The 27,899-nt window shown below is 44.5% G+C and overlaps 1 protein-coding gene across 1 annotated transcript in view; it reads right to left on the reverse strand.

Moving 5' to 3' along the window:
* The window catches only part of MGAT4D (MGAT4 family member D), a 666,451-nt gene that overhangs the window by 105,783 nt on the left and 532,769 nt on the right, over nucleotides 1–27,899 (reverse strand). The window contains exon 11 of the mRNA XM_085641583.1: nucleotides 4,180–4,373. Within this exon, the coding sequence (XP_085497709.1) occupies nucleotides 4,180–4,373 (194 nt within the window). The remainder of the gene's footprint in view (nucleotides 1–4,179; nucleotides 4,374–27,899) is intronic.

Raw genomic sequence — 27,899 nt, forward strand, 5'->3', positions numbered from 1 at the left:
TTTTTCTTTTGAAAAAAAATGTTTTTATAATTTGGGAGGGGGGCGCGTGGCCCCCCCTCCCGGGCCCAATCCCCTCACGGTCCCACCGGCTCCCCGCGTCCTGTGGGAGCCGGCATTGCTTTTCCGCACGGGGAGCTGCTATGATGCAGCTCCCCGTGTGGAAAAGCAATCGTCTTTGGTTTTTGGAAGAGAGAGCAGGATTCCCTGCTCTCTCTTCCAAAAACCAAAGCAGTTTGCTATGACAGGGCGGGAACCTCCCACCCTGCCATAGCAAACTGCAGTGTACCGGGGGTGGGCAGCCCGGGACACTGCAGGAGCCGGACCTGGGGGGTGGCGGTCCCCAGGGCATGACAGGGCTCCAGGAGGGGGGCTGTGTGAGCCCCTCGCAACATTAACAAAGCCCCGGGGAGGTGGTGGTCCCCGGTGCCCAATTTGCATACTTAGTGCCCCTGGGAGGTGGAGGTCCCCGGGGCGTGTGGGGGGGTTCGGTCCCCCCCACACAGGTTAGTTTTTCTTTTTAAATAAAACACAAGCCCTGGGGGGTGGCGGTCCCCGGGGCTTGGGGGAGTCTTTGAGCCCCCCACCCATTTATTTTAGAAGCCCCGGGGGGTGGCGTTCCCTGAGGCTGGGGGGGGCTGTGAGCCCCCTCCGCACATATTTTTTAAATGCCCCGGGGTGGCAGTCCCCGGGGCTGGGGGGGCCCCTTAGGACCCCCATTACAATATAAAGATAGCCCCCGGGACTTGGCCCACCCGGGGGCTAAATATTAATGAAGCGCAGGAGCCCGCGCCTCGTTTTGTAAAATATTTCGGCCGAAATTCGCGCTGGGTGCGCGAATCTCGCTTTTTTTTTTTTTTTACAAAAATGCTTTTTTGGCCCTGGGGGTCCTTGTGGAACCCCTGAGCAGGCCCAGGGGGTCAGGGTGTTTCTACCCTGCCCCCTTGTCTTGTTTTCTGCAATTCTTTTTCTGTTTTCTTGTGCCTCGGTTCTACCGAGGCACAAGATGGCTGCCAACACTTCCTGGTTTGGAGTGTTGACAGCCAATTAGCATGAAGCTTGTGATCGGGAGGGTGCGCGGATCCTCCGCGGCCATAGATATCACTATCTTTATTTCTTAATTTCTCAGAAACTACTGAACGGATTTACAACATTTTTTAAAAAAGGGCGCTTTCTGAACCAAGGGCTACCTTTTTGCAAAATTTGGTATAATTCCGTTCAGCAGTTCGGGCTGTAGCCGTGTCTAAAATTTCCTATGGGAAATAACATGGGGAAAACGTGTTTTGGGACCCCCCTTTTTTCTCGGCCCCCGCTTGACAAATCACCCCCAAACTTTCAGGATAGTTATTGGGAATAGAATGTTACGATTTTCCTATGGATAATAGTTCCTAACTATAACTACCTACTGGCAACCGCCAGTAGGTAATACACACACAAATTGACAAAACCACAGGTTACAGGGATAATATAGTTAGGAAATAGAATTTTAAAAAATATGATAAAATCACTGAAAATAAAAGAAATTACAGGGACGTTATAGTTAGGCTCACACTTCACTCATACAAAATAAGAGAAATTCAGCAATTATCGGTAGCTGGCCAATCTATAATTTACGCTCATGCAATGCACTGCTTATGGCCTCACACATACCATCCCTCATGAGATGGTCAGAGACATCGCTGATGACATAACTCATGACATCTCAAATCACTGATTACATCATCCAGTGATTGTGAGTGTTTTCTAATAGTTACTGAGTGTTAAAAATATACTAAGGTAAGAGTCTGTGGGAGTGCCTGTATGGGTGTTCAAGTGGCTGTAATGGCGAATGAGAGGGTGAATGAGTGGCTGTATGGGTGAGTGTGTGGGTGTGTCAGTGGCTGTAAATGGTGAATGAAAGGCTGCATGAGTGGCTGAATGGGTAACTGAGGAGGTACATAAGTATCTGTGTGGGTGAGTGACAGGGTACATGAGTGGTTGTATGGGTACATGAATGGATGTGCAAGTAGGTGTATGGGTGAGTGAGTGGGGGTGTGAGTAGCTGTATGGGTGAGTGAATGGGAGCGTGAGTGGCTGCATCAGTGAGTTAGTGAGCGCGACAGGTTGTATGAGAGTATGTGCTCGTCTCAATGAATGTATAGGTGAATGATTACATGTGTTAGTATATGTATGAGTAAGTGAGTGGATGGGTGAGTATCTGTATGGGTGAATGAGTGGCTGTGTGAGTTACTGTATGGGTGAGTGAGAAGGTATGGGAGTATCTGTTTGGGTGACCGATTAATTGTGAGAGCGGCTGCATGGGTGTATGAGTGGGTTTGTAAGTGTCTTCATGACTGGATGTGTGATTGGCTGTAGTGGTCAGTGAGTAGGTGAATGAGTGGCTGTATATGTCAGTTAGCGGTTGCGTTACTGGCTGTATGGGTGAGTTGATGTGTGAATGGCTGTATGGATCAGTGAGTAGGTGTGTGAGTATTTGTATGAGGCTATGAATGAGTATTTCAATGGTTATGTGGGAGTGGGTGTGTCAGATGTTGCATGGGGTGTGAGTGGCTCTGTTGAAGATGTTATCAGTGATGCAATTAGAGATGGCATCAGTAATGTCCTTTGAGATGTCATGAGTGATGTCACTGACCATGTCATGAGTGATGTTCTATGTGAGGTCATAAGCAGTGCATTGCGCGGCACAAGTTATAATTACGAATTTTCCTGTCTAAAGTGTTGACAGCCAATCATATATATATATATATAGAGAGAGATGTAGATATATAGATGTTATTGAATTTACCCACACCTTTTTTCAACTTATTTTTAACTTCAAATTATCTTTTTCTTTTCTCGCCGCATTATGATTGGCTGTGTTTGGTGTGATGTTTATACTATGGGGTATGTTATTTTTTTGGTGCGATAAATAACACCAATTCTGAGTTTTTCTCTTAAAATACAAAATGACATGCAGATGTTGGTGTTTACTGCACACAAATCCGCATGTGCCCGTAGTTATTGTCACCTTCCATCCCAATAAAGTTCAGTCGATTTTAACTTCTGAAATTTATCCCAGGATAATCCTTTTGTCAAACTCGTATTTACTTAGTGCGATAAATACAGCAACCTCAAATATGTAATTTACCGCACATAGCAATAGGGCCCTTGTCTTTATTTTATTAGTCATTTCTCTAGCTAAATCTGAGCGAACTCTAGAGTATGTGTTTTAGTTCAAACTGAATTGAAAAGGGCAAGCTTGTCCATCACTGCAGTTTATGAAAACGGAATGTGAGCCTTATGATTCATATTTCCACAACTTTTGCATCAAAATAAATGTTGGTACTGGGCGTGGTGAATGTCCACAGAGCATGACCAGAGGCCATTCCCTGCACTTAGTACTCACTTGAACATGGCCAAAGGCAGTGACACAGAGTTCTGGTAGTGGGGTATTGGGCCCAGGTCATTACCAAGTACCACATCCTGGCTTGGTACACAGAACCGTGCATAGTAGGCTCTGGAATCAGGCGTATGGGGAATGTCAACACTTACCATTACAAAACTAAGTTCAGTTTAAAAACGGATGATAGAGAAAAGTATGGTAGAAAGCTAAGCCCAGTACCTTCCAATGAAAACTAACTAAAATTCACACAAAAATCTACAGCTGAAGATGTTACTCTTACGATTTGAAAACATGAAAATAACAAAAATGTGTCCCGTTATGTTAAACTGTGTAATTAAAACGTACCCAATATATGTCCTGCCCGTAATTATACTGCCACTGCAGCACATGTAGAAATACGAAGACCATCAGTGGTGCCCTCATATATGATATAGGAGGCACCATTATTTCCGAGTCAAGACTTAAACTCTCGATGCTTAATAGCCTATTTAACGTCTAAATAAAAGCAAACTTGAAAAGTGCATATTTTAATGTCAATGTTTCCTAGATGATGTACTTGTTCATCCATATTCTGAATCTCACTGTTTTATCAAAGAAACAGACAGTCGGTCGCTGTGTTGAGAGGTTTCGTTTTTGCTATTTCACAATATGAATAAAAATGAGTTACTTCAATTAGTAAACAGTATTCTTCAGGAGGATAATTAGATATGTCAATTTGATCTTAGAACATACTGTGTCCAAGAGGGTGTCAGCAGTGCGCACAGTGCATTATCTGTTATTTCCTGTGTATTTGGACTCACTTTTCCATATGTATTTGCTCTGAGAAGCTGATGAGGATGTAATCTCCGGCGACAGGAGCAAAAGCCCAGAAACAGTCCTCCCCTCTGTAGACTTTTTCCAGGGTATACTGCTGGTACTCTTTCATGCTGGTGGATACTTTTGCTGGAGGGTTGGGGTGTGATTTGTGCAGCACCTGTTTTCCAAAGTCTTTATCCTGTGTAGAAGGAAACAATGAATGTGTCTATGTAGAATCAATCCATAATAACACTGCACATAGCAAAACAAATGGGTATACAATTATTGTTCACATGCAAACCTACTGACTTGCATGTTTTAAGGGTTTTCAACAACTTTTCTCTAATATTTTCCCATACTGAGAAAGGTTGGAAATTTACTCCTGACAATGGCAGATGTAAACCGAAGGGGTACAGAGGTGGATTTTTTTTTCTCAGCCTGTATCCTGCTCACAGATACTTCATTCTGATCATTGGACATCTGCTTACTCCAGCTACATCCATTTTAACTTCATTAGTTGCCATCCTGAAGAAATTCAACAGAGCCCATACGCTTCTATTTTGTGCCCATAGGTATTCTCTCAGTACAAAAGACGGCGATCTTTTACTCTTTGGGACCAGTGATGTAGAGCGTCTTTGGACCCCTCATAGAAAGGTCTTAGTCAACACATCCTTTGAATACCTTTCATGGACCCCGATCTGATACTTTTTCAGAATTATTTCAACAAACTTTACTCCTATTCAAGGAAGTTCGTTGAAAGTCAAAAATGTAATATTACCAGAAATCGGGAAAATACAGAATGTAGAAGTAAAACAATTAACCCTGGGACAGATTATGGGAACTTTGTTTAAGGTTGTATTATATCAAAAATGTAAAAAAAAAAATAACTGTCGGTTCACATTGTGGGTAGCATTGTATCCAAAACCTTGATAATGGGGAATTGGTAACTGTGGGGCGGGTAAAGAAACTCACGATTACGGCATTTGTGAAAATAGCACAGAGTAATCAGTGTTTCAACACCAATTCCTGCATCTTTTAGCCAGATATTTTACCTGGTGGTCTCGGCTGCTTTCAGCGAAGTCTTCGGTCAAATACTCCATCTTATCACACCAAACATGAGTTTAATTAGGATTACCAGACTAAAAAGACCGTACTGTCTAAAATACACTCAAACCAAAATGCTGTCCAGCACACATAAGACACATTTCAGACACAATATCAAATATTGGACAATCCTCTGCCCAACAGACACATGCTGGACAGTACTGTTACTTATACCACCTTAGTCACGGAATGTCTCTGTCTTGTACGCCTTTAGTTCACTTTCCATTTTTGTTTTCAAATGTTAATTTTGCCTACTATTCCGGTCTTTTTTGGCCTACACAGGTCAAAATATATCGAATCAGAACTCCCATTTCCACTCAGTCTATTCACAATCCTTTATTTCTTTCCTGTTCAGTTAAAAAAAAATCCAGCTCTCTGTTCCCCTTACTCAAAATCTATTTTGCAGGGGTGTGGAATTTAATAAAATATCTACTTGTCCATGGGGCAGGTTGCTTCATAAATCTACTTGTCTTGTAACAAGATCCACTTGCCCCTTTGGTGCCATGTAGTGCAGCGACAAATTATGGCAGCAATCTCATTATATAAGAGCTATGATATAGCATCTCTAATTATGCCAAGGCATATACCATAGTAGTGTTTGAATACTTGATCCAGGGTTGGAATGCCCTTTTGAGTCTGTGCAAACCTACTGACTTGCATGTTTTAAGGGTTTTCAACAACTTTTCTCTAATCTTTTCCCATACTGAGAAAGGTTGGAAATTTACTCCTGACAATGGCAGATGTAAACCTTCTTTCAGAGTTGGGAAACAAGTGGTTGAAGGGAAAGTAAACTTGCAAACACTCAGATTTTCACTTGAGCAAATCCACACATACAGATTTGCTCATGATAATGCAGTTCACAAACATTTTCTAGGAGTACTTTTTCTTGTCCTACTTCTGTAAATTCTTGGGAATTCACAAAAGCCATATAGCTGCACTTAAAGCAAGGACATATACCATGGGTGCACTTTTGAGATTTTCTTTAAAAAGTGGGCCTCTAATTTGGTCTGGAGTTGACCGTGACCTTTTGTGTTTATTAAAATTCTGTCTCTCTCTGTATCAGCTGGCTTAACTGTGAGTGACAGCATTCTGACCTTTCATAAGGAGCATACTGGCACACAAAGTAGTTTTGCTCACTGCCAGTACCTACCGTGGCAGTGTGTGCTTTTTGAGACCCAAAAATAATTTTTTTTTTGCCAATGTTTGTTATAATTGTGAGGGATCTACAGCTCCCACATCAATACGGTTTTACAAAAACCGTGCCAAAACAAGTCACACATTGATAAACCTCAAAAGCTGGTCACCAATGTCAGACCTACTGGCTTTGCCAATGCTTATCTGTTTCCCATAATGTTTCTGAAACTGGTTACACTGATTTTCCGTTATGAATATTTTTGGGAAATACTAGCATGCATCAACACGTTACTAAATGATGCTGCGAAGGGATGGTACCTGAAATTGTACAGAAGTTTAGCAATTTTTTTTTTCTACTTTCTTTTTTAAACTCGTTCCGTGCTCACGACGGAACCACGCCGTCATGAGCCACGGTTGCCGTGTGCTCATGACGGAGTGGTTCTGTCATGCTGCGGCCGTTGGCGGCCGCGCCGCCCACGCGGCGCTAATTCCCCGCCTGTGCGGGCGATTAGCGCCGTGGGCGGAGTCATGACGGAACCACTCCGTCATGAGCACAGCCCAACCGTGGCTCATGACGGAGTGGCTCCGTCATGAGCACAGCACCACCGCGCTGCCCCCAAACCCCTCCAGCGCTGCGGCGGAATTTCCGCCGCAGCGAAGGGGTTAATGAACATTTTATTTTGAAAGCAAAGAATCATCAATCTTATTTTCAAGCTTCTGCAAATATTTGCATCAAATCAGAGAGCATTCTGGGAGCATTATACATAGCCTCATATTGCTGATCTTTGAAAACGTATGTATACATTTTTATACTGGAACCACTGTCAGTAGTGCAATCGGAGCTTACAACATTTACCCTAATAATAAAGGCTTTCAATCAATCAATCATAAATACAAGTTTGAACAGCATTAACATATGAGCAAAAATATTACCTTAACTGCAGACAGTACCCTTCCACTGGTCCATAATGTAATACTGCAAACTGGCAGCTAAAGGGGCAGTGCTGCAGGGGGTTGGGCCCACTTGTCCCGAGGACAAAATACACATGAAAACTTGGTGCCCTTGACCCCAAACAATATTTCCTAGGCGTCGAGCTATAGGAATTCCACATCCCTGATTTTGGTCTTCATTTTAGGTACTGTGAAGTTCCAATCAAGCGACAATCACTGCTGCCATTTTAAGGAGTAAATTGTGATGTGCGTTCCAATGCGGGATATGATCAGGGGCCCTATTACGTATATGGCGTACATGTCTTGTTTGCACCACGGAGCACCTTTCACTGTATTAGAATGAATGCACTGCCCACAGGGAAGCCACAAGCTCTTGCTACCCTTTCAAGTCAAATACAGAGCAGCTGCTTAAAAGCTGCTCTATATTTCACTGTGCAGGCGGCAACACGCCTGTACTTTTGGGCTGGGGGGGGGAATTAGAATTCCCTTGCAGGCTGGTGCACTGAGTGACTGCAGCCGCCTGCAGGGGGATGTATGGGAGGGTCCATGGTGTGCAGTGTGGTGTCCCTCAATATTCCCAATGGAATGGAGACGGAGTTCTGGGTAAACTCCTTCCACAGTGGCAATTCTGATAGTTTTATTTAAGGTCCATGTAGGAAGATGGCTCTGTATATACTATACCAAAAAAGGTATAGTGCGCACAAAGTCCTGTTAGTCCCTAAGAGGTTAAAGTCGATACTACCTTACTCTCAAGTTAGTGGTAGCTGGGCTGAGCAGTAAGGCTTATCAGAAGGTAGTGTTAAACATTTATTGTACCCACTCAGGCAAGACATGACGTCACACACTCAAAGACTGAATTCAGACCATTTATTTGTATAAAAAGTTGCTACTTTGTAATTTTATTACTAGAACCAAGAATCACTTAATGCAGGTAAGTTATACAGTTTGTACATCTGGCAATACATTTCAAGAATGCTTATGGTTATGTAAATGCAATAAATACTTTACAGTTTTAAGAAAGCTTCCTGTATATGTCAATCAAATACCGTTTTAGACTTTGCAATGATAAAGATATGCAATGCAATGTAATGATACAGTTTAATGTATTCCTATGGAGGAAAACAAGGTTAGTGACTTACAGGTAAGTACTCGGATTTGAACTTCAGGTTCTGGCTGGTAGCACTTACACACAGCAGGGATCAGGTAGGTAAAGACAGTGGACCCTCAGCGGCACAGGGGCAGCCAGGTGCAGAGGTCAATGGAGAGGTCGGGCCCAGAGTAGTGTTATAGAGACAGATGGTACTTGGAAAAGCACTGGTCACAGGTAGGCACCTGTGGTTTCTGGGTCAGCGCCCAGGAATTAAAGGTAGGCACAAAGGGGTTAAAAAGTATGCACCAAAAGCGCACCTCCAGTGGCACTCGGGCGGCAGGGTGCAAAGAAGGCATCGGGCTCCAAATGCAAACCACGTTGGTTGTGAGGAAATGCTGCAGGCTCGGCACAGGAGCTTGGAAGAGGGACCCAGTGACTGGTGGGCGAAGTTGGAGTGTTGCTGGCCACGGGGACACCATCGGTCGGGCACCCCAAGGCCAGGGGCATCGGGTGAAGGGTTGACCTTTCGTGTTGGGTTTTCTCTCCTGATCCGGTCGCGGTCGGGGGAATCCTTCAAGATGAGTCTGCAGGCATCGCAGTGGATGTTGGAGGAGGTCATTTAATACTGAATCCCAGGTCAGGATCGCCGGGGGACCTCGATGGGAGTTGGGTCACTCAGACTTGGGCCATGGGCGTTGGGTGCAGAGTGGTGCAGACACACGGTTCCGCCCGGATCCTGGTGTCTGAGCTGGAGTTGGTTGTTGGACAAATCCGGTGTCCACAGGAGAGCGGAATCTTTCCTTGAAGGCAGGGCATGTCTTTGGGATTTTTGGAGGCTGCTGGCTGCAGGTCACGCGGGTTTCAGGTTGCAGGGTCTCCAAAGCAGGTGACAGGCCACTAGAGGCTGGGGCCAAAGCAGTTGTCCTCTTCTCTGCAGCACGGCTCTTCGGTCTTTCTTCATCTTGTTTTTTGGAATCCAAGGAGCAAGTTTCAGGGGGGCCCCAAAATACTAGATTTAGGGGTGTTACAGACGCGTGCAGGTTAGGAACAATGGGTCCCTTCCCTGAGGTACCTACACCTCCTCTTATGCCACCCTCCAGTGGGAGGCGGGCATATACCTTGTCCTGAATGGGTGAGTCCCCTTATCTTCAAGATGGAGGGGACTGAGATATGTGTTTCACTTGGCCCCTCACCTGAGTGGTGGGGTTGGCAAAGGTGGGTACACCTCCCTTTTGCACTAGGTTTTCCTGCCTATTCTCCCGCCCAAAGTGGGGTCAAAACTGGTGGGAGTCAGCTGCTGATAACAGTAGAGGCTGCCCATCCTGGGGGAGGAGGCATGACACCTCTACCCAGGATGTGCTTTGTCTCAGGACCAGTGTCTCCACTCTACCCAGGGGTCCCGAAACTTGTCTGATGGTGGCAGATGGCTGGTAGCCAGTCAGGAACCATATCAGGGCTGGTCGCATTTCAGGAGGCATCTCTAAGATGCCCTCTGAGTGCATGCTACATTAAACCCCATATTGGCATCAGTGTGGGTTTATTGTGCTGAGAAGTTTGGTACCAAACTTCCCAGTTTTCAGTGGAGCCATCATGGAGCTGTGGCGTTCGTAAAGATAAACTCCCAGGTTCTGTACTCAAAAATGGCTTTGCTGCACTTACAATGCCTGTGAATGGCACAGACAGTGTAGGGGCATAGTGCCCTCACCAGTGGTATGGTGCACCCTGCATTAAGGGCTATAAGGCCTACTAGAGGGGTGACTTACCATTGCCACAGGCAGTGTTCGTGAGCTTGGACCCGGGGATCGGTGCCATGTTGACTCTTCACTTTGGCCTGCACCGAAACATGCAGCCTGAAATAGCAGTGTGTGGGTGTTGAGGTGAGGGGTCTCTGAGGATGGCATAATACATGCTTCAGCCCTCAGAGGCCTTCACTGGTCACAAGGGTACCTTTTACAAGGGATTTACAGGTGGCCCAGATGTGTGCCAATTGTGGAGACCACAGTTCAGTTTTGCGAAAGTTGGTATCAGGTATCTGGCAAAAGGTTAGGGGGTAACCATGCAAAAAGGGGCACTTCTCTACAGTGAACATAAACCTTACAACCGCCACATTGGTTTGCGGCCATTGGATTGTGAGGCGGCGAGGTCTGATGTCCAGATGGTCAAGCAGCTCTTTAAACTCCGACCCCTGAAATGCGGATCCATTGTCTGTTTTGATCTCCAGCAGACCAAAAAGAGCAAACACCTTTTTCAGCACCTGCACCACATTTGCAAATGTCGTTGGCTCAACTAGTTTAACCAATGGGTATTTTTAGTGTCTTTCCATGAGAACCAATGTGATCCTCCAATGCAGCAAACTCCTGAAGTCCATGCTAACCTTGGTGACACATGATTTCTCAGTTATGATCGGTGGAGGCGTTTCAGGGCTGACAGTGATTTGACATGCATGAATTTGTCGCACCAGGTCATCCACAACAGCCTCTAGATCGGGAAACCATACATTTTCTCGCATTCTTGACTTCATCTTCATCATTCCCTGATGTCCTCCATGGGCCAGCCTGTTACCTGTTGTTGAAGGCTTGCACGAATCACCAGCCTATGGCCCCTCAGTATGAGACCCTCTGGGGTGGCACTGACTTCATGCCATACCCTCCATAGCCAGGTTAGCCTCTCCTTGTCTGGTCCATGCCATCCACTGGCATCATGTAGAAAGTCCTGCCATGATCCTTGCCTCAATGTCTCTAACACCTTTGTCAGCACTGCGTCACTAGAATTTTCACCTATGCTCAGCGCTCTCAGGCACGCTCTTTGGGATTGCATTTGGATGTACTCCTCCGTTGTGTCCGCTTCCCCTTCAACCTCCGCCTCGGCTCTTGTGCAGTATGGCATGAGAGGAAATCAGCTAGGTTTTCCGACCCCTTCTCATAGACCACTTCAAACTGATAGTGCTGCAGTGGAATGGCCCACTGTTCAATGCGAGGTGATGGATGGGGAGCTGTGCCTCAGGATAATGGTACCAGGGGTTGGTGGTCAATAATCACCCTGAAGGACCTACAGCAGAGGTATAAATGAAAATGTCCACATGTTCGTTTAATGGCAAGAGCTTCTCTTTCTAGTTGGGAATATCTTGCTTCCATCAAGGTAAGGTCTTTGCTCGCAAATACCAAAAAGGCCCATCTGCCAGGCTCCACTTCCAGAGTCACTACCGCCCCAAAACCCACTGGGCTTGCATCAACCAGTAATTAAGCTTGTTACTTTGGGTCGAAGTATGCCATTGTTGTCTTGCTCAGGAGGGTTGTTTTTATTTTCTGGAACACCTCCTTCTCTCTCTGGCCCAACACCCAGTGAGTGTCCACTTTCATTAATGCTCTAATTGGTTCTGCAATGGTGGCCAGGTTGGGGATGAACCTGCCACAATAGTTGGCCATTTCCAAGAAACTGTGTACTACTAAGGCGTTGCATGGTGCTGGTTTTGATGGCCCCTGATTTCCTGGGGTCAACTTGCACCCCTTCTTGGGTAAATACATATCCAAAGAATTTTATGGTAGTTTGGGAGAACAATACATACATCACACAAAATCCTTGGGTTTATTAAAAGTAAAGGAAAACAAAGACACTTACACTATCATGCAGACCTAACGGTGGGATAATCCCTTTCAGGACGAAATCGCTCACCCACCGGAGGTGACATGCTTCATCATTTGGGATTCTCCTCTCAGAGGAAAGCCTATTTCCTCTGAGGGCTACAACCCCCTCTATGAGAGGGATGAGCACAGGGATGTTTTGATGTGTACTCTACAAGGATATTCTAAATCCGTCAAATGAGAAGTGTAGGTGAGGGCGCAGCACAAAACATTATTAACTTGTCAACTTGCACCTCTTCTTGGGAGAGAAAGAGTAAAATCTTACTACTCTGCACAAATTGTTGGCCTCATATGTTCCAGCTTAATGTAATGAACAAATGTTGTTACTGCTTTAAAAAAAACTGTTTATGTTTATCTTGAGCACACTAAGCAATTGTTCTTACCCAACGGAACCAATGTAACTTTTTTTGTGTAGATACCCAGGTTCTAAGGGACACAGGGTTACCCCATTATTATTACGCACACCAGTAATACAGCACGGGCACAGAGGCAAAATTATTTTCTCATTTGCAGGGAACGTCCACTCATAGTGGCGCTGGTGCAACATGTCCGCCAGTGCTATCTGTATTACAGAAGGGGATGCACAAGTGTCTGCGGCCTTTTCCGTAATACCACTATGCCCCAGAGGTGTTCAAAGAGGGTGCACATGCCTATTTCTCCCCCGGGTGCAAAACGTAAAATACAAGTGCTGGAAGTTGTCTATGATTACCCTCAAACCTATGAACTTGCATTTGATTAAAGAAATTTGTATGGCAAACCTTAATTGAGAACTTACATTATTTCCCCAAACCCTTAAAACAAAAATCTACCACACTGGTGGATTTTTGATATTCATTAAAGTTCTTTATGAGAATAATATTCCAGCAATCCTGTTTCTGTGAATGAGGAAGTGGACTTTACTCAAGATAAGGCCTTTTTCACATACAAATGTACAATTTAGGCAAGTTTTTATAATGAGCTATCTCATATCCTAAGTGCCTCTCTCTTTGCCTCACAGTCATATTTAATGTTACCCATTTATTTATCCCTATTGTTTCTTATAATTCCTGCAGCTTTTCGTTGCCCTGTTAATCTTGTTTACTCTCACTTATCTTTGTATACCCTTGAATTTTCTGTTGAATATCAACTTACCATTTTACTTAAAATCTGTTGGATTTCCCATTAATATTATTATTTCCCATTTGTCTCAACTTTCCATCAGTACTCTCTCATCTTCTCAAAATCTTTTCAGTTCCAGACTGTAGTAAAGGGGATGGGAAAGATATCTGGATAAGATGCAATAACTCACCGTTCTGCAGTTCTAGATAACCCCAATATCAGATGGATGACTCTGAAGTGAGACTGACCCTGTTTCCTACCACCAAACTTTAATAAGGAGTTTCAGGCTCACTATATATGTTTGCTTGGTGCAAAATGGAACAGGTATTCTAACATTACCAGGACTGATTTTGTTATTCACCAAAGCCATGCGTCTATCTCATTTTGTTGTAGATTTCTAGACATTTTAGTGCCCTTTCAACTTTGCCAATTTCCAGCTCTCCCCATTTCAGCGGTCCTCTGGAATGCACAAGGTTCTCTCATTAACATCCCCTTTGTTCATATTTTTCTTATTATTCATTCGCAGTTTCTAGATCCCTTCACAACCACCAGTTCTATAATTTGCTCCAATTGCCCTTTATTTCACATACTTGCTTCTTATTTACAGACCTCTGTCCTTTTCACACATTGTTTCTATATTACACACTTTTACCTCACAATCTCAGTGTTCAATCTCATTACTCTGAAGGCCAGATGGTTAGTAAAGCAAATCTACCTTTTCTGCATGGTCACCCAAGATTTTTCATCTTTTTCTGGGATTCTTTTCTCTGATTTTGAAATCTGTGCACATTACCCATGTTAAACAGAATTAAACTGCCTCTGCTTCCCCTTTAAGAATGAGGAAATTGACTTATGTGATGCTCTAAGTGGCAAGGGTATGCTCAGACGTGGATCCCTTTCTCACTTAGCCACTGAAACCAAGTTATACCCGACTGATGGGCCCTAACCAGGGCAAAACCAGGCTTTGCATTGCTTGTGTTTCCGTTCGGAGGGGAGCTAGTCTGGAAGTTCAGGCTGGACTGTTCCTATTGGAATAGGGTCAAGACTAATTTGCATTTGGTTGGGTCCAAACTGAGGTGGTATGGTGAGCAAAAGAACGATTGGTTGGGATGCTACCCTGAGGGATTGCTAGTGGTTAGACAAATAGTAAGCATTCCTCTCGTCACCTTTTTTGCACTTTTGAGTTGGCATGAAGAATTCTGTACCAGCACTCAATGCATTATAGGCACTTTGTGGTTGTAACTAAATGCACCATATATGGGTAACATGAGACTTCACAAATCCTGCAACTTCTTTATCCTCAGGTAATTGTCTACCACACTGTCTAGCCTATAGTGTTTCCCTGACAAATAACGCTAAATAATGAGACCCTGTCTCTATCATTGTTTTTCATTAGGTGACCCCTACATTATTTTGTCCTGAAGAGAACCCTATACTTCAACCGGGTTTGAGATATCGTCAATCCTTTTTGTGCATAATTTAATATCGGTTCAGTATAAAGAGTTGACATATTGTGATATATTCCAACTATTCAAGAGTGCTCAGAAACACAACATTTTGAAATGTTTTCCAAAATATGGGAATTTTCATGTTTACATGTCTCCTCATTTTGAGGCACAGTGTACAATCTGTGTGTCCATTTTTTATGGATATGTTGTATTTATGCTCTTATATTATTTGTGTTTTGGGTTTTTGATTTATGGTCTACATTAAAACTTCTCTTGCGCTCCAGTGTAGCCTGTATTTTCAACATTTAGCGTTTGCCAAAATCTTGTTTAGCTCATTAAAAATGTGCATCTAAATGAAATCCAGTTGGCCCATTGTTCCTTTTATAGTATGGAATTCCAGATTCTTCTGGTTCATGGGCAGCTCTTGTTTTATGTACTGTGTTATATTTCAAAGCAGAAGATGTGGAAAGATAATGTTAGCATGTTCCTGCAGTGACTAGACACCAAAAGCTATTTTTACTGGTTGGAGGGTTTTAAATGCATCCTGGAAAATGTCAAAGTGCCGATTATAAACTTTAATCTGTAACTTTTGAAAGGAAACGGCTTTGATTGTAACTCAATGCCTATTGTTCATATTTATTAAAACTCCAAATCATTAGGAAAATTAGGAAAAGTAACTTTTAGAAAGTCACTTTTTCCTTAGCTGAAGCTCCTGAAGGTTCATTTGCATTACCCTTCCAGCATATGCCCAACCAGCGATCGACCTTCCTCCCACAGCAGAACCATAACTTAGGCCTGGAAACAGAATGGGCTGGGTGTGGGACATGTGATACCCATCAGACCAGGATGGACACTTGGGGTAAGTTCAGGATCTTCATTAACTTCAAAGGGACAGAGGTGAAGCCTTAGTGTAAGGAGAGACATGTGGATGGGAAAGACTTTGTATCCCAGGCCAACACTAGCTGGATCCAAAGCCAGCGAGAGGGAAGCTAGCCTTAGAACCTATTTGGAATGAACAGTGGGAAGGAGACTGCTAATTTCCCTGGCCATACCTCTGGGTGGGTGTATAGGCTTTACACAAGGGAGTAAGGGTTTCTCCATCTCAATCTTTACCAACAGGTGCGCTTTGAGATTATTTGCATTAGAGAAAACAGCAACCCCTGTGAAAGTGGGTAAGGATGCCCCTGGAAACTTTCAACCCACTGGTTAAGGAGGAGCCAGGAGTCAGCCCACCCACTAGCTAGTGTCAACCATATGTGTGGCAACCTCCTCAGAAGACTTTCTTGACCTGTGGAAGATCAAAAGAGAACCTGACCTGCTGTTGGAGACCTGAGAGGAGTTCTGAAGGGCTGGACAGCCCCCTCTTGCATCCAGGACACATAAGTGCACTTCAGGGTTAGTTTGCTGACCTCTTGTGTGGCTACATGGATATATCAATCAATGCACAAGAAAGAGTCCTTTTTAGGTCTTGCCTAGCGTTGCAGCGCGAATGCGCTGCTTTCCCTTTGTGAGGCATGCAGTATACACTATAGTGTGGCAGCGTTGGGGAAGCTCCTCCCACTCTCCAGCCCATCTTCTTCATTGCCTTAGGTTCTAAATGCTGCCTTCCGATTGGTTTTAAGCTTGTTAGTCCCTCCCACATAACAACCATGTCAGTCATTTGTGTCCTTCCACGGCTACTGACCCCTTCACAGCACAGACTACTTTCTTCTTGTGCCCCCCTCCCACAGTCCGATGCCTTCTCGCCGCCGCCCCCTCAAGCCTCGTCACCTGCACGCATTGCTATTTGCAATGCAATAGGTCATGCGTAAATGCGAGTCCTATTGCATTGCCAATGCTTGTTGGTATTACTCTGTTTCACGCAGTGCTTTAGGGTGACGACATTATATAACCTACGCTATAGATGAGACAATATCCGCTGTCAGCAATTAGACAAAAGAAAATGTATGCTCTCGGCTTTCCCTTATTCGCCGCGCCAATGTTAGTGCCGACAGAGCCCACAAGAGGGCAGCAGAGCTCCAAACAAAATGACTTTGCAGCAATTTATTTTCAAGACAATCAAACTGTCCATCTCAGAACCATCATTTCAATGTACGCTGCAGAGTATGAAAATTCTCTATTTCCATACATGTGGGCTAAGTAAAATTCAGCAATCCAACACATTTAAGAACTGATTTCAGACATTTTCAATTGTGCGCCCCAGGGAGTATTGTCCTCTTGTTCCGAGCACGATATTGCTTCAAGAGGAAAGGTTATCCATCCTTTAAAAAGAGTGGCTTAAGTGTTCTTTACACTGGAAAATAAACATCAGGGATTTAATTTTTAAAAAATCTGAGATTTAAGTACTCGAACATTCCTTGCTGAGTACAAACGTGTCCCCTACCTCTCCTGGCCCGACCAGTCTCCTTTATGTGACAACCTCTTGGGGCTCCCAGACATTTCCCAGGTCACAGCGCGGGCAGGAAGATATACTCTGTAGGAGGAAGAGATGCTCTGCTGCAGGGTGAACCGTGCGCAGCTTGTTCTAAAACACACGGCATAGCAAATATGCAGTAAGTATGTTTTAAAAATGACTTGAAAGGTTTCTCTTTGCTACAGAGTACATGCAGTTCTCTTAGTTTATTGACTCGTTCAAGTAAGTGAATTATGTAGCTGTGGTGCGCCAGACCCCTGGACTGCTCACTTCACTGGTGTTACATTTTGAAATAATACAGCCTGCTGTGACCGCTGTGTGTATCTCCCAGCCTCTCCTGAGGCTTGCCCAGCACCATGCTGTCATGACACTGCTAACTGCTCCAGCCGGAGTTCGCAAGTCAGCTGACTCTAGTTAATGTACGCTATAGGCCCCGAGGCAGCTGGGCTCTGTGTTAGGTCCTCTCACACCCTGTTAGATGGTTCTGCAGTATAAACGCAAGTCCTTGCTCCTTGTAGTGTTAATTCTTAGCGGAGCCATGTGTCCTGCTTTCTAGCTGTCCGCTTTTTATGTTTTCCTAATGGTGACATCTGAGGCTAATATTAATAGTTACTTCACAAGTCTTACTTTCCTGCTTACAGCATTCGCTTATGAATAAGGTGGCCCCTGCAGTGACAACTTTACCAATTTAATTCATCCCACTCCAAGTGAAAAACCTTTTCCCATCACATTAATTTTCTGCATGGCCTCGTCTTGGACAACAACCCCCACCTGGTAAAAGTGATTTGTTTTATTCTCCTTGTTTTACCATGCTCCTTTTCTTTTATTTTTGTCTAATTGGCATTGCTTCTGCCTTTGTATTCTTATTAGTCAATACATTATGCCAACCAAAATTCACAAGTTTATTATATGATTAGCATTGTACAAGAGAAGCAATAAAATAGCAATAGAATAAAACACATACTTCCTATCACTTTTATGAAATATTTAAGTAACCAAGACTCGGTGTCAAGAACAGAAGTATGGGCATGGTCTTCAATGCTATGTCATGTGAAGTGATGCTCGCCTTCTTTCATATCTCCCAAGGTTTCAGATTGCTATGTATGATATTTTGATAATTTCGTTGTAACTATGACTAAGCCATCTCATGAATTTGCAGCAGTTTTAAGATCTTAGAGTTTCTCGTTGCTCAAGTGGGTCAGATTTCTGATATTTATGTTTTCCTCATCTTTTATTGGTTGATTTTGCTGGCGAGAAAAGTCTCACTCATAGTGGTTCTAATGGCATTCATAATTACACAGAAATTATGAAAATGTCACATATAGCAATCTAAAACCTTGGCAGCAATGCTCTCGGGTAATTTCAGCGTTTCCTACCTCGTGCTTCAGCTGCTCGGTGTTTCTCCCACTGGGACACCGGAGCAGTAAACCCCAAGCCCTGCAGCGCACAAGGAACTTCACGCCATTACCGTCCATTAAAGGAGCAAGTTGGTCAGAGCACGAGCCCGAAGCACTTCCATACGCGGGGTGCAGGAGCCTGCGAGTGAAATGTGAATAGGAAAGCATTGCGCCACAGTGGGATGAGTGCTGTGTGCATCATCGAAGGAAAAGTATTTTTCATATGCGTCAGTGCTTAATTTGTAACCCTGGGCGTCGTGCTCCGCTTCGCCCACGGATTGCACGTAGCGCTGCCTGCTTCGCCATTTACGAAGTAGGCAAAGCAGGCAGCGCTACGCACACACAGAGCTGCCCGCCACCCGCCTCCCGCCCGCCCTAATTTAAAATAATTAATAGAAAGTTAAAAGTAAATATAGACCTCTTTCCTTCAGCGCGGCGTCCTGGGGCTCCCTCTTCTTGCTGACGGTAACTTCTTCATGCGCGGACGCCCGCGCATGCGCATTCCGCATGAGAAATGCGCATGCGCGGGCGTCCGCGCATGCTCATTTGCATGAAGAAGTTACCATCAGCAAGAAGAGGGAGCCCCGGGACGCCGCGCTGAAGGTAAGAGGTTTATATTTACTTTAAACCTTCTTTTAATTATTTTAAAATTAGGGCGGGCGGGAGGCGGGCAGCGCGTAGTGGGGCTACACAGAACGCGCGAGTGTGCGTAGATTTTGCCACACTACGCGCTGCTCCACGTAGCCCCACTACACCCACTACGCCCAGGCTTAATAATTTGTCAAATAATGAGTACCGGTGCCCAAAGCTCTGCTCGGAAGCCCTACTAAATAAATGTCATGCTCGTGTTTCCTCTTGCTGGTTCCTGCTATCTCCCTTTGTGACAGTACTTAAGTCTTTCTCATCCTCCTTCTTTCCCCTTTGTGTCTTTAGGTCGAGCATTGTATATACTTTAGTATATACTTATTATATACTTATGTGTATGTACTACATGGGCTCTGGAGATCAGCCCTGACTTATCGGCTTCCGCTAAAGGACTTTTTTTTTCTGTTCAACTGCCTCTATTTGTCTTGATAGGAAACGACCAGGAGAGGTCAGTAAAATACCAGAATCACTCTAGCATGCTCTAGTCTAGATTCCAGTCCATAGAAATTGTCTTCCACGAGCACCCGTAGACAAAATTCTATTTTTCAAATCTTGTATTTTCAGTGATATGACCACCGAAGGCCCTGATTTTATAATAAAAACAGAGCTTTGGACTATACAATTTCCTGCTGAAAGGCAAAATTTCTCTCCATGTGTCACGCAGTTTGGGGCTTACTCTCCCTCCATTTTAAATACCAGTAGATGTTCAGCACCCAGGCTAATGCGCTGCATAGCTAAAGACATATAGGTTCCCAAAGGTGTGACCGATTGCATTGCAAATGCTTGTTCTTGAAGTGGCCAGTTGACTACTGCCAACTAGACCTAGACTGGACTTACTGGTAGCCTCTACCGGAGTGAGTCCCGTCCCCTAAGAGCTGTCCCTGAGGTCCTTGGAGCCTTAGATGTGTTGCAGCGGAGCTGTTTCAACCCTGGAAAGTTGGAACTTAAAACATATTTGAACTTCCAAGAACTCTAGAGTGGTCAGGGGGGCCTTATGGTAAAATTGTCCAATTTCAATGCACCTTCTTCTGGAGTTTGAGCTCCATAAAGAGATAGAAGGAAAAATGTTTGACCGGAAGAAACCGACTTGGCGTGTCTGACTAGCGCTCCATTTCGGTTGGCCTCTTATCGTGGCTAGGTCCTAGTCTACCACATCTATAGAGTATCATTGTTGCTCAGTACTTTTTGTGCTATTTTTACTCACATTTCTAAAAATGAATGTCTCCGATTCCACTTACCAAGTGCCATTTTTGTACAATTTTATTTACTCTAATTTGCTTTGGGTTTTTTAAAGTCGAAACCTACCAGACAGCACAGCTATTTGGTTTGCTAACATCTTGGGGACATTCAGCAAGCTTCCTCGGCAATGCATTCCACCCATTGCTTACCACTGGCTTTGTGGTTTGTAACTCACATTTGCTAAGTTTCAATTTACTGACTTAATTTGTTTTAGATTGTCCAGCTTGAGTTTGTTCCTTCTGTAGCTCATACCCTATTGATAGTAACCTTCCACGAGTGCTTGATTTCTTTAAACTGGCCTTTAAATCTTGTTCTTATCTTATCACATTTGCTGTGCATTCGGTCAAATGTCAGGATCTGTCTTCCAAGGGAGCTTGGTGTTTACTTTTCTTTCTTTGACTTTAAAGTGAGAGAATTTATATGGCAATCATGATGGCTACTGTGGGTGTGCTGGACGGAAGGCTGTACGATGGTTTTTTTTTCTAGCACATAACAAAAAGTAAATGTCTGTAAATAAACTGTGTAGATATTTCAGAATATATCAGAATTAGGGAAGCACATTTTTTTTAATTCTTAAGTGTGGTAAAAACAAATATTTTAATCTGATTAAAAAAATCAATACAATAGGTGATTATCGTTTGTGCGCTGTATACTTTTATCAGTACAACTGTATGCCTTTGCAAATGTAATGGTCATTTCAATTGAAGATGTGTTGTTTGTGAAAGAAGTGCACCACCACACCATGCATGCTCCGCTTTACTTCACTCCAGTCTACTCTGCACCACTCCATGCCACTGCACTCTTCTCTGCACCACTCCACACTACACCACTTCACTCTATACCATTCTACTCTAGGCAAATGCACTCTATCCCACTCCACTATGCATGGCTGCACTCTTTGTCACTGCACTCAACATCAATCCAGTGGAGGCCACTCCACTCTACAACACTGCACTCTATGTCACTGTACTCTACGCCAATGTACTCTACTCTGTACCACTCTGCTACACACCAATCCACTCTATGCCACTCCAATCTACCCATTGCCACTACAGTCAACACCACTGCACTCTACCCTGCACCACTCCACTCTACCACGCACCATTCCACTCTTCACCACTTCACTATACTCTGAAACAATCTGCTCTGAGCCACTTGACTCTATCCAACTCTTCTCTATGCACCCACACTTTAATCTAACCACTGCACTGTAAGCCACTGCGGTCTACGCCAATGCACTCTACACCACTTTACTCAAGAACTATGCATTCTAAACCACTGCACACTATGCAAATCTACTCTGCACCACTGCACTTTACGCCACAATACTGTACTCAGCAGCAAGCTACACTACTGCACTCTACACCATTGTGCTCTCTGTCCCTACATTCTACGCCAATCCATTATACCCTGCACCATTGTATTCTATGCCACTGCTCTCTGCGCCACTCTATTCTGCACCACTCTACACCACTGAACTCTATGACACTCTACCCTGCAATACTGTACTCTTTGTCACTGAACTCCCTTTCACTACTCTGCGCGGCTACACTCTACTCTGCAAAAGTTTACTGCATTCTACGCCATTACACTCTATGCCTCTGTACTCTATAATGTACTGCTCTACTCTATGCTAATGCACTCCATCCCACTCTACTATGCACCACTGCACTCTTTGCCACTCCACTCTTTGCCCCTCCAGTCAAGGCCACTCCACTCCACACTATGATGCAACACTGCACTCTACGCCAATGCACTCTACTCTGTACCACTCGATGCGACTGTTCTATGCCACTGCACTCTACCCTGCTCCACTTCACTCTACTGTGAAGCAATCTACTCTACGCCACTGCACTCTATGCCACTGCACGCTATGCTGCTCCAATCTACTCTGCACAATTCTTCTCTATACCCCTGCACTCTACGCTAAACCACGGAACTCTCCGCCAGTGCACTCTACATCACTTTACTCAAAACCAATGCACTTTAAGCCGATGCACTCTATGCCAACCACACTGCACTCTACTCTGCTATACTTTACTCTAGTACATTCTACTCCATGCAACTGTACTCTTCTCCACACTATTGCACTCTATGCCACTCTATTCTACTCTGCACCACTGCACTATACACATTACTCTTTACACCACTCTACTCTGCACCACTTTACTCTATGCCAATACACTACACCACACTGCTACACTCTATAACACTCTACTCAGCAATACTGCACTCTCCGCCACTAATCTCTATGCCACTCTACTCTACACTACTGCACTCTACTCTGCACAACTCAACTCTATACCACTCTATTGCACTCTATGTCACTACACTCTCCGCGACACTAATCTGCATCACTCCACTCACTCTTATCTGCTCTGCACCACTGCACTCTACACCTCTGGACTCTATCCAGCAACACTCCACTCTACCCTGCAGCACTTCACTCTACCCTGCAGCACTTCACTCCACTCTGCATCACTCTACTCTATGCCATTTCAGTCTTCTCTGAAATGATCTACTCTACGCCACTGTACTCCACCCTGTGCCATTGCACTCTACGCCAATGATCTATACACCACTTTACAAAAAAAAACAATGCACTCTATGCCACTGCAATCTATGTCCATCTACTCTGTACTTTACGCCACTTCACTATATGGAACGCTACTCCACTCCATTGAAATCCACTCTATGATGCTCTACTCCATTAAACTCTACTCCATACTATACCACTCCACAATACACTATTCTACCCTATGCCACTACTCCACTCTACAACGCTCTCTTCAACTCCCTCTACACCACGCCAAGACACACTACTCCACTCCATGCCATACGCCTCTCTCCACTCTATTACAATCTATGCCTCTCCACTCTATGCCACTCCACACTACCCGACAACACCCTACCACATTCCACACTATGCCATTCAACTCTACTACACTACTCCACTTCATGCCACTCAACTCTACAATACTCTACCTCAAAGTATGCCACTCTCCTCTACAACATTCTACTCCACTCTCCTCTGTCCACAACACTATGCCACACTACACCACTCAACTCTACCCAATTCAATGCCAGTCTGCTCCACACCATAACACTCCACTCTACTCCATGACACTCCACTTTATAACACTCCACTCTCCTTTACACTACTAACTTTAAGCCATGCTGAAAGACAGCCTAGCTGATGTACAACATGGCTAAAACATACTGTCAAAGCAAATAGCTCTTGTATAGGTGAGACATATTGGCTTTGCAAATGCTTGTTGTTATTTGGTGTTTTGACTTCATCACTGTTTTCCTACTGCATAAATACTTCACACATTGCCCTAAGTTAAGCCTGCCTGCTCTGTTCAATAGCTACCAAGGATTTGAGCTCAGGTGAATTTACTTTTGTGGGCCATTCTGACATGTTAGTGCTCCTATTCAATGAAGTGGGCGACCGACCACCCCAAATAATAATTCCCTTTCTTACGGTTGGTTTGTAAGCTTACGTGGGCAGGCAATGCATGCCACAGATAGGACCATTCTGCAAACTGTCATCCTTCTTCGGTGGTTCTGTGTATGATTGAAATGTGCCATTGATTTTAGTTTTCAGTCCAGAGGCTGCTGTCCAAGAAGCATTATTTTATCTTTTGAATATATAGAGGGTAATCCTCTATTTTTGTGTTTGTTAGAGGGATTCGAAGATAAGCTGAGAATTCATGACTAACTTGTGTGTGTGTGTTTGTTTTTCCATTAGAATTCTATAACTTCAGTAGATACACTGTGAACCAGTGGATGCATTGTGAATAGGAAATTAGTGTCATAAGTGTTTGTATTTTAGAGTCTGAGGCTGTGAAGTCAATTTGAGCAGGGGACAGAATGTGACCATGAAAACCAAAGCAGCAGAGACTAGAAAAAAGCATTGGTATGCAATGTGGGGAAACATTCGAAATAAAAGTGCAGAAAACTTGAAAATAAGCAGATATCCTTCGAGAACACTGATGAAGAGCAGGGTGCAAGTCGAGGAATGCTTCCAAACTGTTGCTGAGACTGAAGTTCTCTGCAGACTTTGAAGCAGAGAATCTTCCCTATTAATGAGGAATAAAAAGAGGATAGAGGTATACCTTATTTCTTATTGTGCCATACACTGCCTTCTGTCTAACCCGCATTTCACGTCTATTCAGCATTCACTAGTTTATGAGTTAAAATGATTACTAGGTGGTTTCTTCACACTTTTATATTTTGGAACAATAAAGCATTTTGCAAAGGGTCCTAGGAGCAGAATCTGATCAGACAACTGCAACAATGAAAACTTGTTAAAATCATATACAGTGCAATATGCAACTAACCTATCTACCCTTAAAGCCAATGATAACAAGCATTTACAATGCAACGGTCTCGGCATTGTTAAAGTTAGGGCTGTTGGCATTGCTCATGACATTATTTTTGTTTATGTTTTTGTTTTTAAAACATTTAAAGAAACGGCATTGTTATTTACAATGTCAATAGCTTAATCACTCTCAAATGTGAGATTTATTATGCGAGCATTATTTGGGAAGTTTGGCAAATCCATAATTATGAGGAAAACGCTGCAGCTGCAGAATCGCAAAATGCCAGTGGCCCAGACTAATATGCATGATTAGTATTTGGATTCCATGCCCATTCCTTCTTTGTCCTCTCTGCTGAAACTGCTGCCCGAAGTGTCAAATTTTCCCAATCCTGGGAGAACCCAGGCCATCAACTTTATTTGTGTCAGTAACTGACCATCATCCATGACTTGCAAGAATCCCCCTAGGCGTGGTGTACCTAGGCTGGATTTGAACCAGTGACCCAAACAAAGATCTTATTTCAAAGATGGCTAAACTCTTGTGAGGCTTTAAATATATCAGATGGGATCTTGCTTTCTCCTACGAGGACCACATACGTTTTCTGCACAGGTGAATGCCCAAAGATGGCTGATGCATCGCCACCGTTGCAGTTGTTCTGCCTCTTGCCTCCCAAAAGGGCAAGGCCGCAGCCTGGTTTGGCATGGACTGGCGTTGCTGGTCTTTGCACCACAGCTGTAATTACATTGATTTTCTTTTTATTGTTGGAGCTCTGGGCCGGTGTTGTTGTAATGCAGGTCGGTTAGCACCGGTCCATCGCAGCTGAAAAAACAAACCGAGAAAGGAGCGAGCGATGTTCAAATATTAGTCCCCTTCAGGCAGACGGGGAAGATTAGACATGAAACTGTGTCACAATAATATGGGCAGAGATTATGGGCAGATGTATTCTCTGAGACGGGATAAAAGGTGCTGCTTTCCTTCCGCGGAAGGAGCGCGTGGCTATTGTCTGGGCGCGTGGCAGAAGGGTTAAAATGCAATTGGAATATAGTGCTCGCGCTAGCGTGGCTTAGCAGAGATTTGGGTAAGCCTCCGAGTAGCACAGAAGGCTGTTTTGTGAGCGCCTGGCTCTGCCGAGGGACTGCAGCCGCCGCTGTCAGCGACTGCCAGGTGATGGAGCCAGCCCTGGAAACACAATGAAAGCGGAGTTTGTGTGAGCCTAGAGCTCCCTGCCCTTTCCCAGAGCGCACGCAGCAGAGCGCGGAGTGCGGCACGAGCCCTCGGCGGAGGCACAGGCGCGCGGCGCGGCTCCGAGGAGGGGGCCGCCAGACCCATGGCTTCAGCCTTCATGTGCGGCGTGGAGGACCTGCTCTTCAACGGCAGCCGCTTCGTGTGGAACCTGACCGTGTCCACGCTGCGGAGGTGGTACGCCGACCGGCTGGGGGGATGCGGGCACCTCCTGAGGACCTGGTGCGGGCTCAGAGAAGTTTACCAAGTAAGAACCAGGGGGCATTTAGAGGGTTACAGGCTGGCATGGCGAGAGGGAATATCGACAACTAATTACATATATCCACAACACTGCACCATCAGCAAGTACACTTATTGCACCTCCGCTGCTGACGCCTGTATATTTACAACTCCTTTTACCTCCACTCAGTGCCTTGCTTCAACAGAGCATCTTCGGTACCTCAGTACTTGCAGCATTTTCTAAAAAGCATATTTCCAAGCAGTCATCGGAGACAGCCATGAACACCGCCGCCTTTCTCCGAGGTCAAGCAGAAATGCCTCGGAGAAACGCAGAGGCGTTTTCGGATTCGGGGGCGTGTTTTCTTTCTCTCCTCTTGCCATTGGCTGGAATGTTTACATTCCAGAGGAGAGAAAGAAAGTAAAAAACACGCCCCGAATCCGAAAAAGACGGGGCTTGTTTGGAGAGACAATGCTCTTCTCCAATGGCTGACCAGTATTTCAGAGGTCAGCCAATGGAGAAGAGGTAAAAAAAAGGGGCGGGTTAAAGCCCCACTCCTAACATTAAATCTCGGCGCGAGACTGCGCAAGCGCAGCCTTCGAGCCGAGACCTAAAAAGGAGGGGAGACATCTGGAGCCATCAATAATTCCAGTATAGGTAATGAGCACATGCTCTGTTTCTGTTCTACATTTGCGTCTTTGACCAAGTAGTTGTGTGTAGTGCCCTGGCTGTGGTGCATTACACTCTGTGTCAATGCGAGTATAGGCCTGGATATGGTAAACAGCAGCACCTGGATGACCAATGACCCAGAATGTAAAAGACCGTACTTGGAGCTTCACATGCGGGAGGCAAAGAATACACTGGCATGGTGACAGTGTTTTCTATACTGAGACATTGCTGATACTGACCTGGACCCAACAGTCCATGGTGCCTGATTATGAGTGTTTGAAAACTGGGAAAATTAATTTTGCCCTGGATGTGATGCTTCATGTATTGGGACAATGGAGATGCTGGCCCTGATATGGTTCTGTGCAACCTGGAGCACTGAGGATACTGAGTTGATCACTAAACAGGATGAAAATATATCTGTGTGGTTGTGGCGCTTACTAATTCCAGTATGAGGTAGCATAAATGTATCTATCTGTTGGTGCTCGAGGGAAGAGAGATCATCCACCCCTCAAAAATAGTGATCACAAGTATCACACAATTCATTTCTACAGGCCCGAGCACACATCCGACATCATGCAAAATTAGGCAAAGTAATATAATGAAAAATAACAGAATAAATTGTTTGTCTTTTAATATTGTTTCTTCTGTTGGTCCAGCCAACACGTGTTTCGTCGCCCAGGAGTAACCCACGACTTCCTCGGGGCTAATGTACTTCAATGGTGAACGGCACCAGTACGGCCACTGAGCAGGCTCAACGGCCGTACTGGTGCCGTTGAAGGACGCGGAAACACGTCTAAGGACCAAAGTGCGGCTTTCATATAATTGAAGTTTGGAATTCATTTGGTCATATACTGTTACGGATATACAAACGGATATACCAATTACTGATGATACCACAACCTATGTGAACTAAGATAATAATTTATCCCTGCCCTCTTGGCCGGGACAGAAGCATAACCGGTCCAAAGGTTGACCGTTCACCATCGAAGTACATTAGCCCCGAGGAAGTCGTGGGTTACTCCCGGGCGACGAAACACGTGTTGGCTGGACTAACAGAAGAAAGAATATTAAAAGACAAACAATTTATTCTGTTATTTTTCATTATATTACTTTGC

Source organism: Triturus cristatus, chromosome 2_2 (assembly GCF_964204655.1).
Source record: "Triturus cristatus chromosome 2_2, aTriCri1.1, whole genome shotgun sequence".
Classification (NCBI taxonomy): domain Eukaryota; kingdom Metazoa; phylum Chordata; class Amphibia; order Caudata; family Salamandridae; genus Triturus; species Triturus cristatus.